The sequence below is a fragment of the Mirounga leonina genome, unplaced genomic scaffold (genome assembly GCF_011800145.1).
Source record: "Mirounga leonina isolate KUSES-001 unplaced genomic scaffold, KU_Mleo_1.0 Mir_114, whole genome shotgun sequence".
Taxonomy (NCBI): Eukaryota; Metazoa; Chordata; class Mammalia; order Carnivora; family Phocidae; genus Mirounga; species Mirounga leonina.
In genome coordinates, this window is record NW_023270265.1 from 46856473 (window position 1) to 46871337 (window position 14865).

At 42.4% G+C, this 14865-nt stretch overlaps 1 protein-coding gene across 1 annotated transcript in view; it reads left to right on the top strand.

Annotated features, from left to right (window-relative positions):
- The first annotated feature begins 1545 nt into the window (after window positions 1-1545).
- The window catches only part of ABRAXAS2 (abraxas 2, BRISC complex subunit), a 28071-nt gene continuing 14751 nt past the window's right edge, over window positions 1546-14865 (top strand). The window contains exons 1-4 of the mRNA XM_034985798.1: window positions 1546-1648; window positions 5801-5891; window positions 9649-9685; window positions 12317-12383. Coding sequence (XP_034841689.1) covers window positions 1550-1648; window positions 5801-5891; window positions 9649-9685; window positions 12317-12383 — 294 coding nt within the window. The 5' untranslated portion in view covers window positions 1546-1549. The remainder of the gene's footprint in view (window positions 1649-5800; window positions 5892-9648; window positions 9686-12316; window positions 12384-14865) is intronic.

The window sequence follows — 14865 nt, forward strand, 5'->3', positions numbered from 1 at the left end:
CTTAGGCAATGTCTCTTTCTTACACTGAGGGTAATCCAGGAGAAAGCAAACAACTTCTCCAGCGACTGGGATGATAAATCTATCAATCCCACAAGGGTGGGTATGGGTCACACATCACAGCATCTAGAGCAGAGATAGAGGAGGAAACCTTACAACTATCTGGGAGAAGAGCACTCTAGGTAAAGGGAACAGCAAGTGCAAAGGCCCTGAGGTAGGATGAGATAGGGATATCCAGGAAGCAGAAAGACTAGTGTAGCTGAAGCAGAGTGAACAAGGAGGGCAGCAGCGGGAAAGGAAGTCAGACGAGATCATTACAAGGTTTGGGGTTAGATCAAGAAGCGACATGATTTTATCATGAGCAGTTTAGTTGCTATGTTGAGAACAGATTTGGCAGGGAAGGGGTTAAAGACAGAAGCTGGAATGTAGGGTTTCTCAACATCATCCCATTGACATGGGGGTGGGGGGCTCTCCTACGCTTTGTAGAATGTTTAGCAGCATCCTGTCCTCTAACCACTAAATTACCAGTGGCACCCTCCCCCCAGTTGTGACATCTAAAAACGTCTCCAGACTCTACCAAATGTCCCCTAAGGGGTAATATTGCTCCCAGTTCAGGCCTCTTGAGTTAGAGACTGTTCATAATGATCCAGGAGAGAGTTGATGGCTTTGACCACAATGATAAGTGAGGTGTGCTAGTGGTGAGTTGTAAGCCTCTACATGTATTTTTAAGAATGTGCTGACAGTTCAAAGGGGGCGTGTCAATAATGATTCCAAGGTTTTTGGCCTGTGCAACTGTCAGAAAACAGTTGCATTTGCTGAACTTGGAAAGAGTGTGGTAGAAGGAGCCTTGTGGGAGATCAGGAGTCCAGTTTTAAACCTGAAAGATTGAACGAATTGAAGAATAATGATCCCTGAGTTTCTTTTCCTAACTTTGTTATATTTTATTCTCACTGTTATTTTGTTGTTGTTATCTTCTTTCCATGATTTTTCATTAAATTCGTGTTCTTTTGTACCCAGAATCCAATCGCTTCTTACCACCTCCACGGCTGCCACCATTTCCCTTCCAACCACCCCCAAGCTACCTTAGTCCTCCCCTCAGGCGGGCTATTGGAGTACCATCCTTCCCCCTCCCCCGTCTCCCTCCCCCACATTAGTCTCGACACTGCAGCCAGAGTGGTCATATGAAAATGGAAATCACAGCATATTACTTCTATGTCGAATCCAAACCATACAATTTCTTGAATCATCGCCTTCCTTTTCATCCTTGAACATGGCAATGTTGGCTTTTATCAGTAAGAGTTTAATTTGCAAAGAGACAAGACGATTTGGGGAACTATCAAGGGCTATAAAGAAGAGGCAGTGTCTGAGGTATGCTGGGCGCGAGACCCACGCAGAGGACACGTCCCCGGGGTCGGTTCCGATCGTGCAAACCTGCTTTTCTCAGCCCTCGCTCGCTGGCGCTTCGACCCCTTGGCCTCACCCGCCGAAGACTTCATTTCCCAGGATGCCAAGGGGCGGGGCCGGCCGGAAGGCTGTGTTTCCTCCGCAGGGCATGATGGGGGAGTCGGAGATTTCCATCATGGCGGCTTCCATTTCGGGCTACACCTTCAGCGCTGTGTGTTTCCACAGCGCCAACAGCAACGCCGACCACGTAGGTGCCGGGCCCCCCGCCGCGGCTGCTGGAACCTCCAGCCTTCGTCCCCGGCCGGTGCCTGCGGCCAAGACGGGACCACTCGCGGCTCGTCCCCCGGGCTCCCGGGCGGGCCCGAGGGGCTGGGGACCCGGGCGGCTCCCGCCCCCGGCGAGCTCCTGCTACCTAGGGCTCCTTCGTCCCCGGGATGGGCCCCCTCACTTAGTGCCTGCCGCCTCCTGGCCCTCTCAGGACAGCCGTCTCCCTTTTAGCGAGGCTGTCTCCATTGGCCGCCGGCAGTGTCAGGAGTCGCTTAGTGGAGACCAAGCGCCTGCCCCTCCCTGAGAGTCAGGCTTCTGGACTTGCGAGGGGCTCCCGGGGTCAGCAAAGCGCGGAGAGACCGAGCTTTATTCTAGGAGCCGGGGCACCCAGCCCCGCCCGCCGGTCTCACAGGTTGTCATGGGGTGCGACGAGGGAAACCATGGTTGTCACTATTCATGCTTGTTAGATACGTTCGTGTGTTTTCTTCCCCTCGATGGAATATGGAGAATGTAAACAGGAGTGTTAGGTGTAGGGTCTGCTTGCCTTGAAGTTGCATATTTAGTTCTTTGGTGAATGTTCTAAAACCACGGCGCTAGTCGTAGTCAAATAGGGAAATGACAGGCCTACGTATGAGTGATCGGAAATGCATAGGCTTCGGAGCTCGGAGGGAGCAGAGCTTGTCTGCTTCAATGTCTTTATTTTACTAATTGTCTTTTAATGTCATTCGCCTAGATGGAAGTTTCTTTGTGAAACTAGATAATTTTTATCTTTAAGTCCATATTTAATCTGTCCACCAAATTGAGAGATGATTTTAAGAGATATTAATAGTGAGTTATTCAAATTCATTTAATAAGTGTGGGGGTTTTGAGGTTATCATTACGAAGCAAAATGATACACTGTAGAATAAGGAACTGGATTTGGTTTGATGTCTGCAACTTTAGCTTCCATTAATAAAAACTGATCTCATAGAGGGGATTCTGTTAGTAAATTGGATGGCATTAAATTTTATTCTACTTTTCCTATAGTGTTGATGGTAGAGATTAATGATAGGAATACACACAACGTGGGTTTTTCCAGAGTTAGCAGATGTCTCTGGATGCTAAGGCCTTTGATACTACAGCCAGCTATCTAATTAATGAAGTTCCATATATAGGTGGTTTGTGATACTCCTAATGTCCATGGAAGTGTTAAATATGGTTTCAATAATGGCTTTCTAACATCTCTAGTTTTTGGAGTACCTAGTAATATCACAGTTTATGTAAAAAGCAAGGTTATTGTAAGAATAAGCAGCTACCTGTTGAAAAGCAGATAGTTTTTCTGCAAATGGCAGGGAGTTGCTACTTTACTTAGATTGTTATTAATTTAATTCAAGAACTATTCCTTTAATATCTATGCTGTGCCAGGCATGGTGCTAGACTTCATGGAAATTTTCACCATGATGATAGTTTGCAAGTGTATTTTATATGACCATAGCTGGTTATGTTAACCTTGCCACAATTATATATGTGGAATACTTTAATGTCAATTTTATATATTTTTAAGTTGAGGAACCAAATTTGCTTTTGTAGCACATTCTTGTTTTGTCCAGGCAAGAAATTAGTTTAAAACCACTCATTCTATAGAGCTGGGGTTAGCAAGCTTTTTTCAGATAAGTAAAATTTTTGACTTTGTGAGCCATGTGGTTTATGTAGCAACTACTCAGTTCTGCTCTTGTACAGAGAAAGCAACCATAGACAATACATTAATTAGGATGACAGTTTCTAATAAAACTTTATTTATGGACTCTGAATTTGAATTTCATATAATTTTCACATGTCCTGTTTTTTTTCAACCATTTAAAAGTAGAAACTCTTCTTAGCTTGTGGACTGTACATTAACAGGCAGGAGGCTAGATTTATCCCATACACCATGTTTGTTTCTTCCTGCTATAAAGTAACAGTGGCTCCCATAATCCAGACCAGCAGATAAAAAGCATTCGTTTAACTTAGTTTTAGAATGTCTTGCTGTCACTGTTGACTTTTTCAAACCGAGGACTATGATAGAGGTGCCAGATAAAATACAGGGCCCTCAGTTAAATTGAATTTCAGATAAATAGGACATAATTTTTTAGTGTAAGTATATCCTAAATATTACATAAAAATTGTTGTTTATCTGAAATTCAAATTTAACAGTATCCTATATTTTTATTTTCTAAATTTGGCAGCCTTTGGCTGTGGAACACTAGGGATCTGGAGATCAGTTCTTAAAATGTATAGTTCTGTAGGAATTAAAAAAAAATTGCTTTCACTTTAATTTTTATTGACTTGTTACAAAGAGAAATCTTCTCTGAAAGACTTTCATAGGATAAAACAAGCTTCTTTAGTCACTGTTTCTCAAACTAGTAGTCATAGATATTCTTTCAGGTTTGAGAGAATTTTTTTTTTTTTTTTAAAGAGGATTTGTATATTACTCAAGTTTGTGAAATGCCCCATACATGATTTGGGAATTTAGGACACTCGTCCCCTAATCCAATACAAAAGCTATGCTGTAAAGCGTCTGTCTCTCCCTCCTCACTCCCACAGATTACAACTGGTAATGTTTTTTTTTTCTTTTTAAGATTTTTATTTATTTATTAGAGAGCGAGAGAGAGAGAGAAACAGCATGAGAGGGGAGAGGGTCAGAGGGAGAAGCAGGCTCCCCGCTGAGCTGGGAGCCCGATGTGGGACTCGATCCCAGGACTCCGGGATCATGACCTGAGCCGAAGGCAGTCGCTTAATCAACTGAGCCACCCACGCGCCCCTCCAACTGGTAATGTTTTTAAGCTAGACAACCTCTTTAATTGATTCGAAGGGTCAGCCTGGAATAGGAAGGTATGTAGTACAAGGTCATTGTTTCCACAGATGTCCTCAGCCAGTATTTATTGAGCACGTCCTATGTGGCGGGCGCTGTGCTAGTTGCTGAGATACAGCAATGAACAAGCACAAAGTCCCTGCTCTCCTGGAGCTTACAATTTAATAGGTGTAGGCATTTGTTTGTTAATTAATTTATTTTTTAAATTTTTTTTATTTTTTAAAGATTTTATCCATTTATTAGAGAGAGAGAGACAGGGAGCGAGGGAACACAAGCAGGGGGAGTGGGAGAGGGAGAAGCAGGCCTCCCGCTGAGCAGGGAGCCCCATGCGGGGCTCAATCCCAGGACGCTGGGATCATGGCCTGAGCGGAAGGCAGAGCCACCCAGAGCTTAACGACTGAGCCACCCAGGCGCCCCTGTTTGTTAATTTAAGGATGTGCCACGGCAGACTGGGAGAAGACTGGGAAGAAAACACAGGGGACAGAGTGTTTGGCACGCCCTGTTTCTGTTTCATTGGCCGAGGAAGGCCTCTCTGATAAGGTGCCATTTGAGTAAAGAGCCACACAGAGGGAAGGAGCAAGCCGTGTGGTTACCCAGGAAGGGAGATGGCAGGGCAGCCTGTTAGCTCACCCTCTGTAGGGAAGTTACTGAGGCACATAGAATTAATGTTCTCCAGCCGTGCTTGTGCTCAGCACAACGGCAAGTGCGGCCACAGTAGGTTGTGTGCTGCGTAAGCCAGGATTGATGGCCTGTGTTCTCCAAAGCTGTAAAGAAACTAACCTCAGCGTTTATTAAGGAAGAACGTTCATGTGAGTGATGTATTGGCTGAAATCCTCATTTCCCGCACCCTGTACAAGAGCAGTTCGTTGTGCATTGTTAACTTCTTTATCCTTGTATTGTTAACAGAGCTTTTAAAACAAGGAAATAAATTGTATTCTGTTTCAAGAAGACAACCTTGGGATATTTCTGCTTCCTGAGCTTTTTTGATATTGGTTACTACACTCAGTAGGATTTAGGAAATGAATTCACTCTCCTTATTTTTGCTTAAAAAAAAAACCAGGGTTTTTTTGAAGGGATTACAATATTTCATCGTGTATGGAATCCTTTTTTCAAACAATCCAGTTAATAGATACATCTCAGATTGCTTTAGTCTTGTTGGTTTATAGAATAGTAGTTTATATGGCAAGCCTATTTGGATTATTAAAATTATTATAAAATTATAATGCCCTTAATTCCTCTTCATTCCAGTAAAAAAATCATCTTTATTTTTAGTCTGCAACTATTTTTTTTTATTACTTTTAGGAAGGATTTCTGCTGGGAGAGGTAAGACAAGAGGAAACCTTTAGCATCAGTGACTCACAAATCAGCAACACAGAATTTCTGCAAGTAATTGGTGAGTTTGTCACTGAGCAGAAAAATTCTTTTTCTGTATCAATGCTATTTGGTTTGTTCTTTGGTCCTTAACTGGTTTTAATCTGAAAGATAAAGAGAGTACATAAAAAGCAGCTAAAATCACAATGCAAATCATCTGCACTGATAGCTAGTATGAAATGTTTTATAAGTCAGTGTGAACTTGCTGTGCTGGCTGTAGGTAGTCCATAAAGCTCGTATCCACCAGCTGGTCTTTTACTGAATTGCTGTGTGCTTTCTCTTGATAGTCTCTTCAAAACCACAGTGAACCCCTGGTTCGCATATTGGGCTATTCCCCGTTGTCAGCATCACCACATACTGTAATGCGAGGATATTTGGGGCTGGTCCTTTCTGGAGGGATCTGGCAAAGATGTTCACACTTGTTTTTATGAGCTATTTGCTAAATCTACACAGCCTTCTGAAGAACAAGCCAAACAGTCAATTTTGGGGTGATTGCTGGGGAAGACGAAGGAGTATTTATAGATGCGCCCACTGTCTTTGGATCAGTCTCTTTTTTTTTTCTGTTTGGATCAGTCTCTTTTTGATAAATAGGGATCAAACTTCTTTCAGCTGCACCCTGAGCATGTCTCCAAACAGCATATCCTGATACTCAGAACACAACAAGGGACGTTTCACTTAGGCCACCACCATTTACTGACCATCTGTGTGTGAGGCATGTGCCAGGCAATGAGAGGAGTACCCAGATGCATCCCTATATTCCTGGAGTGTGGGGAGGATAAAACAAGTGCACAGAAGTCCCAGACAACCATACGAGATGAGTACTGTTAAGAAAAGAACAGAGAAAATCCCATCAGTTGAAAAAAAAAAAAATCTGCTAGTGAGTGAAAGCAGTAGAGAGTAAAGGTGTCATGAAGGAGGTGAACTTAGGGTCAGTGGGCGGTGCATTCAGAGGAACAGAGAGCAAGGAGTGCACAAGATATACAGGGAATCTGGCCTGTTTCTATGTGATGGAAATACAGAATGTGTGAAGTTGAGTGGTTTCTGGTTTGAAATATTGCTGGCAGGTTAGATTATGTTGGGGCCACATCATCAATTTCAAGCCTTCTAGTTCTGATATCCTTCTAGGACAAGATGAGGATTGAGGTAGGGTTAGGATTGGGGGAAAACAAGAAACAGTTCATTTCCTAAAGGACCCAAACGATAAAACCCACTCCTCACAATACTGACTTGTTAAATAAAGACTTGATATGCTGTATACGGCTCTTCTTTCACTGAGGTTTTGTTTCTGTTTTGCTTAACTCTTTAAAATCCTAAAATAGAGAATTTGGTTTCATTGAACATGAGTGTAGTTTTATTATTTGCACTTGGATTTTCAAAACTAATTTGGTATATGAAGGTTAAAATGCCAGACAGTTAACAGACTGCAAACCATGCAAAAAAGAGCTGTCCTACCTGGCATGACCATAAAAATAGCACTTCTGATGAATATTCTGGCTATTTATTTATTTTAAAGAAATAGAATGGCAAATAATTCAAATTCTATAGCTTCATGCGCCGTATCTGATTCATAAACCTTCTGGTTCTTGCAGTAAATACGTTTCCATGGTATTGCAGATCCAGAGAATTACCAATTGATAGAGTCCCAGTTAAGGCAGTGCCATGACAACCATCTTCTGCACAATGTGTAATTTATTAGCTATATTCAGTTCACTGTGTGAAACGGTTGTGGATCTCATGGGCAAAGTGTTTGCTGGTATTATCTTAAATGTATTGTTATCATTATAATAGTTTTCTTTTAAAAATAAATACATATTAGAAACAGGGACTCCAAACCTGGGTTGAAAGGCCAAATATTATGTAAAGTGCCATTAGTAGTATTCCAGACCAGTGGTATCAAGAAATTTTCTGGCATAGCCTAACCTCCAGAATAAGATGTTTTAAATAAAATGAATCGACCAAAGTTGTTATTTGTTGCAAATGTCTGAATCCATGCACAGACACTTTTACCTTATACAGTAAGGACTTCATATAGAGTGCTATATCCTGAAGCACGAAGTGTGGCATTCTGTGTTAAAAGCTGGGCTGACTCACTTTAAGCAGAGCTGTCCACCCTTAGTTCTAGAAGAGGAAGGAGCAGGCAGCCACCGAAGAGCTTCCTTAGTTAATTAGATGATACCACTGCAGTTATTGGAAAGGATGGAGGAGGGAGTAGTGGGACTGTTGAGTCTCCACCAGAAGGGGAAGCAGAGGTAGGAAGATCCGTGAGAACAGCCAGATGTAGGGGTGGGGTGCGGGTGGGGGAAGACCTCTAAGGAAATGAGTGCAGAGACGCCATATATACGTGAAGAGGAATCTGCCATGGGAATGAACTGTAGAGGCGTGGCAAACTCTAGAATCCCAGGTGAGGCTGCCCTGCTCCTGCCTGTTTCCAGAGGTCTATCTATCAGTCAGTGTGCCAGCCAGCTTCATTCCAGTCTGCAGCTTAATCACGTTTGAGGCCTTCACCCTGTTTTCTCCATGGAGTGTTTAGGCATTGCAAAAAGTCTTGTAGAGAAAGGTTCAACTTCCTTTAGCAAATGCTACATGATGTCTAGGTCGTATCTTTAGTGTACTTCTAATCCCAGTTGTAAATCATGACAGAAGCCTGCTGGGGCAGTTGATGACAGCAGTGTGTATTTGGGGTTCAGACTGACTCTAGGGTTTTTTAAAAAATACTCGTTCCTTTAAAGTAGAAGATGAGCTTTTCTTTCTTTTTCCTGAACCCTCTGTAAAGTTTTTGCTACAAATGTTCCACATTCTAATTGCTTTACTAATAGTATCGCAGAAATAATGTAGGATGGTGTACTGTATTATTGTTGGGGGTAAAAGAAGGGACAATTTCTGGATGAGGTTTTCTTACTTGCATCACTGTGTCAGCAGCCATGCCAGCCAATGAACTCATCTTTCTAGCGGAAGGATTGCATCTGTGTGTGTGTTTTGGCAGCATTGACATCAGTACAGAAGCTAATGGGCATAGTCCCATGGCCTCCAGGGTCGTGGTTTCGTTTTAATTGTGTTAAAATTGCAGCCTGGAACTCTGTGGCTGTGGCTTTTTAAACAACAGGTGATGAGTCTCTGTCCAGAAGAATGTTATTAATAGGATCGAGTGGTTAATTAGTCTCATGGTCTTAGAAAGCGACCCAGATCCTAAGCCCCCTGATGAGCTTGAAGGAATTGTTCACTGGTTAATCACAGCAGTCTTTCCAGAAGCTGTTAGGATCTGCTTATAAGGGACTGTTTCCCTTGGTGCTGACCATCTTTGAAGGGGTTAACAGGCCTCCAGAGCTTCCTCCTCCCTTCCCCTTCAAAACACCTAGCCCAACTTGTCCTGAACCAGTAGTGGGTTATTGATGGTAGGGTGGTTAGGCCCTCCTCTCCCCAGGCTGCCCTCACACTGCTTGTCCACTTTGATTAAATGTTTCCAGTTAGCTGTTGAGATTGCGTGAGGGTGCACAATGGCTGCATGTTCCTGAATAAAAGCTTTCAGATGTGTGCTCATCAGACGTGGACAAATGGAAACAGAACGTGTTCTCCAGTTTACTTTATCCTGAGGAGGTGTCCCTGAGTTTCAGTGTTAAGAAGACACACTGCCCTCAGTAGTGTACACATGGCACCTATTTGGGAGAGGAAAACTTGTCTTTATATTGTTTGAGGTTTCGGTAAACAAACAAGCGGGCTACTTCATACTTGCCTGTGTCTTACATGATCAACTAAGCTGTGTTCCTTCTTTCTAATTACAGAAATCCATAATCATCAGCCGTGTTCAAAACTTTTTAGGTAAGCCACATCCTTCTTTGTCACTTTGAGTCCTTATTAAAAGATTAATTGATTAAAAACTTGTGAATGTAGGCTTGTAACTGACTGTGGCTCTGAAGTGACAGGTATAACTGGGGGCATCCAGATTCACTGGTACGGTCAGTGTGTGCTGGTCATGGAAAGGGGAGGGGGTGGTAGAAGTCGTGGCCTCAGTGGTTTACAATGAAAGTCTACTCCAGCAGCCTCCCAGGCAAGGGCTTTGCAGCTACAGAGCAAGAAGTTAGTCAAGAATCACATACAGATAGAAGAATTTAATGGGTGTTTTTAAGAAGAATAAAAAATGTTCAGTGTTCAGCTTTAAAATGTAAGGAAAGGGAACATGGAACTTTCTTTTTGTGTGTATGTAAGTTAACATACACCAGTTGCATACTAAGACCAACTAAAGGACAGCAAGAGAAAGAAATGGGAGGAGTGACATTCAGAAGGGAGGGAGCAAATGACAGACATGTGGGGGGTGAGAGAGACAAGGGCCAGTAACCCCCATCCACCAGACTTCTCCCCAGACAATATGCAGGCCTCTGTCTGCTCTCAGCCCCAGAGCCCTCTGTCTGCTCTCAGCCCCAGAGCCCTCCACTTGCTGGCTGGTATAATGATTTCAGCTCTTTCTTAAACCCCCCTGAGAGTGTGTTCTACCTTCCCAGAAGCTAGTACCTCCCTTCTCCTAGCTGCCCACAGTAGTAGGATTCAGCGTTCTTGGTCAGTACTCCCTTCTTTAACACCTGCCAGTCCCTGGTGCCCAGCTGTTACTGCTGTATGTCCCCTGCTGCTTTCACCCTGACCCCTGTCCCAGTCTCAGCTGGCCCAAACACCTAGGCCCTTGCACCCAAGAACTCCTGGGGACCCCCCCCCCGCCCCACCACACACACACACACACACACACACACACACACCTATCCACTGATTATTTTAGAGGATTGTCCTCATGCAGCATGGTTACCTGTGGACAAAGTCTGAAAACAGCCAAGATCCTCATCACTTCTGGATTTATACGTAACTGAAAGAGGAGTGGGAAGCCAGACAAGCAGTGCATTTGAGAAGAATCTCATAGCAAATGAAATGATTCAGGCCCTGGTCCACACATTGGCTGTGTTTGGTCCATGCAAGTGTCTGATTTAGCCCTGACTCTTCAAAGCTCTTCTAGGTGCGCCCTGCCTTGCCCTTCTGAGGAATTCCTTACAACACTGTCAGTAAAGGTGTCCCAGAAGGATTTAACTAAGTTTAAATCATACACCTATAATTCTTAGAGCTGAAAGAAACCTTAGAAATCATGTGTCTACTCCACACTCTTTCTTTTGTGAAAAGGGAAGTGGAGACCACATAGGTTAGGTGACTTGCCCAAGATCATACAGTGAGAAGCAGAGCTGAGCTGAGGCTGGTATCTCCTGACTCTCAGTTCATTGGGGGTTTTTTTGTTTTGTTTTATTTTGTTTTTGTTTTTTTACTATCTCTTGAACTTCTTACTGCTTTATTTATTTTTAAGATTTTTAATTTATTTATTTGACAGAGAGATAGAGAGAGAGTACAAGTAGGCAGAGTGGCAGGGAGAGGGAGAAGAAGGCTCTCTGCTGAGCAGGGAGCCCGACGTGTGGCTTGATCCCAGACCCTGGGATCATGACCCAAGCTGAAGGCAGCTGCTTAACCTACTGAGCCACCCCAGGCGCCCCTTCTTACTGCTTTATAAGGCCTGGGCTTAACGTTGGTGGGAGGAGGGAGGAAGGATGGCATTCCCTTTTTTTTTTTTTTTAAAGATTTTATTTATTTGAGAGAGAGAGAATGAGAGGGGGAGGGACCCAGGGAGAGGGAGAAGCAGACTCTCCGGCTGAGCAAGGAGCCTGGTGTGGAACTCGATCCTAGGACCCTGGGATCGTGACCTGAGCTGAAGGCAGATGCTTAACCAGCTGAGCCACCCCAGGTGTCCCAAGGATGGCATTCCTAAAAGCACAATCAGGGGTAAGAAAGCCCACGCATCGTTATGCCTGCTCACCGTAGGATCCTGGTCAGGTAGGTCTACATGAGGGGCAGACCTGGCTTCAAGTCCCAGCTCTCCCTTCTACTACCTGTTTGGTTTGAGGCAAGTCACTTAACCTAAGTGTCTTTATCTACAAAAATGGGAATAAAACTTGGGACATGTTGGGCTGCACTCTGCCTACTTAACAGCATTGAGGCAAGAATGAAATGAAATAAGATGAGAAAGCATGCGGCTGAGCCTCTTAAGCATTTAACAGATGTTCATTTCCCTTCTGCATTTCTCAGAAAATGAGCGCCTGTCTTCTCTTTTCTCCATAAGTAACTGATACTTAGAAACAAGGAAAAGATGTCGCAGCCATTGGAAACCACACATTTCCTAATTACTTGCTATCAGTACCTCCCACATGTGGAAGTAATACCCTTTGAATGTAGCAGTCTCTTGAGTATTCTTTGATGCAAAAGATACCTTATATCATCAGTAAAGCATTGAGATTGATTTCTCTGGTTATCTATTGAAGATAAGCAATTATATCTTTATATCTCGATTACCAACTCTTAGGATTCAGTGACCCATAATACCACGCAATTTTAATGAAATATATTTTCTCTTTAAAAAAAACACAGTTTTTATGACTATGCAAGCAAAGTTAATGAAGAGAGTTTGGACAGGATTCTTAAAGATCGGAGAAAGGTATGTTCTATTTGTTGCCCAGTCTGATTTGGAAATCACTCTTTATCTTATCACCTAAACTTAAAACCAGACAGGAATGTAAAATGAAACAATATGATTTGATATTAATGTATGAAAGTTCTGTTGACTTAAGTAGATTTTAAGGGTAAATTGCAGATCTGAGATGATGTTTATAACCTATCAATAGAAAAAATTTAGATATTTATAGTGTGATTCCATTATGTAAAAATCAGAAGGAAAAACAAGAACTATAGAGAGTTAAAAATTAGTTGAGTTGATTCTGGGTGGTTCTGCTTTTCTCTTTTGTTATTTAAAAAATAATTTTGCAAATATCTTATATACATGCATTAATTTTATAACCAGGAAAAATATTTCTAAAAAATGTAAGTCATAATTAAACATCTCTGGATGTTACCCTTTCAAGTTCAGTTAATGTCAAACATAGATGTTTTTCCAAAAGGTAATGTGTTCATTATTTCTGTCAACATATGCATATAATGTTCTGATTATGTATGGTAAGCAAGTCTGAATAGAATTGAAAATGAACCAGTTTTATTGCTGCAGCATTGTCTGATGATCTCATTTATAATTTACTCTTTTGTACCATGTGTGGGTTTTACTTTTCTACCTTGAAATATTAATTCCAGAAAAATAGATTTGTTATTAAACCATCCCTTGAGGAAAAAAAATATTAAAAATTTTCAGTTTGTCACATAGAAAACAAAATGCCTTTGTTTGGAAGCGTGTATTATGAAAAAGCTTTTAAAAGATTACTCGTGGAAAAAAAGAATCAGCACTGTGGGACTTGGTCCCCAAGGTGTCTGAAGAAGGGCATCAGGAATAAGAGTGCAGTCAGAGTAAGTCAGCAGCTTTTCTGATCTACGGGCTGCCTCAGTAGGACCGTCAATTGGAAAAGCAGAAAGCAAAGCAGGTAAGATGGAAGGAAGACTGGGAAGGCTGGAAGAAAGGACAGACAGCTTTGTGGATGATGATGAGCTCAGGAGGTGCTCAGTCTCCGTAGAGTCACCCCGTCGCCATCCGCCTGGGAAAGGGAGTTAGAGCAGTCACAGGCATTGGGGTCCAGCGCTCTTTTTTTCAATGACTTGCCCAGGAGCATATATTCTAGAATCTCTCGGGAGTCCATCCTTCCTATCCCAACCACTAACCTATCTCCTCATTCCATTTATTTTCATATTTTAGACAATGAACTTTTATTACACTTTCTAAAACTGAAATTTATTCCATGAAAATTCTCATCAGAGCACAGTTTTCTAGAGCACTCACTACACATTAAAAGTAATGGGAGTATTCTTTTTTTTTTTTTTAAGTTTTTTAAGGTTTTTTTTTTTTTTTTTAAGATTTTTATTTGTTTATTTGACAGAGACACAGCGAGAGAGGGAACACAGCAGGGGGAGTGGGAGAGGGAGAAGCAGGCTTCCCGCTGAGCAAGGAGCCCGATGTGGGGCTCGATCCCAGGATTCTGGGATCATGACTGAGCCGAAGGCAGTCGCTCAACTGACTGAGCCACCCAGGCGCCTTTTTTAAAGATTTTATTAGAGAGAGAGAGAGACAGACAGCATGAGTGGGAGGGTTAGAGAGAGGTGGAGAAAGAGAATCTTAAGCAGACTCCACGCTGAGCTTGGAGCCCAACTTGGGGCTCAGTCCCACGACCTGAGATCATGACCTGAGTTGAAACCAAGACAGGGATGCTTAACCGAATGTGCCACCCAGGCACCCCGAAGTATTTTTTCTAAATAGATGAAAAAATTTAAAGTGACAAAAATGAATAAAGAATATGAACAGGAAATTCACAAAAGAAAAAGAAATCCACAAATGGCCAAGAAATAAATGAAAAGATGTTTATCATCAGTCAGGAAATGCAAGTCGAAACAGCATGATACTATTTTTTTTGCCCATCAGATTAGCAAAAGTGTAAAAGGATTGCTAATACCCAGCTTTGGTAAGACTGTGAGAAATGGGGAAGCTGTAGTTGGTGGGAATATAAGTTGATAACAAACATTTAGGAGAAGAGTTGTGCAATAACAGAATTTTATTTTTTATTTTCTTTATTATTACTATTATTTTAAAGTAATCTCTATGCCCAGTGTGGGGCTCAAACTTCTGACCCTGAGATCAAGAGTTACATGCTCCACGTACTGAACCAGCCAGGTGCCCTGCAATAACAGAATTTTAAATATGCAGTTCCACCTCTAGGAATCTGGCCCAAGTAAACATTTGAATCTAGGCACAAAGATATGAAAGGCTGGCTTAATGAATAGTTTAACTCTGCGCCAGGCCACGTTCTAAGCATTTTCTGGGTGTTGGAACTAGGAGGTAAATTGCTGTTCTTACCATCCCCATTTTACAACTGAGGCAACAAGGGTGAGTAACTTGCTGAAGGGTCCCCAGGGTGTAGTGGTGGAGCCCACGCTTAAACCCAGCAGCCTGGCCTCTGAACCTAGCATAACAAGTATGTTTGTTG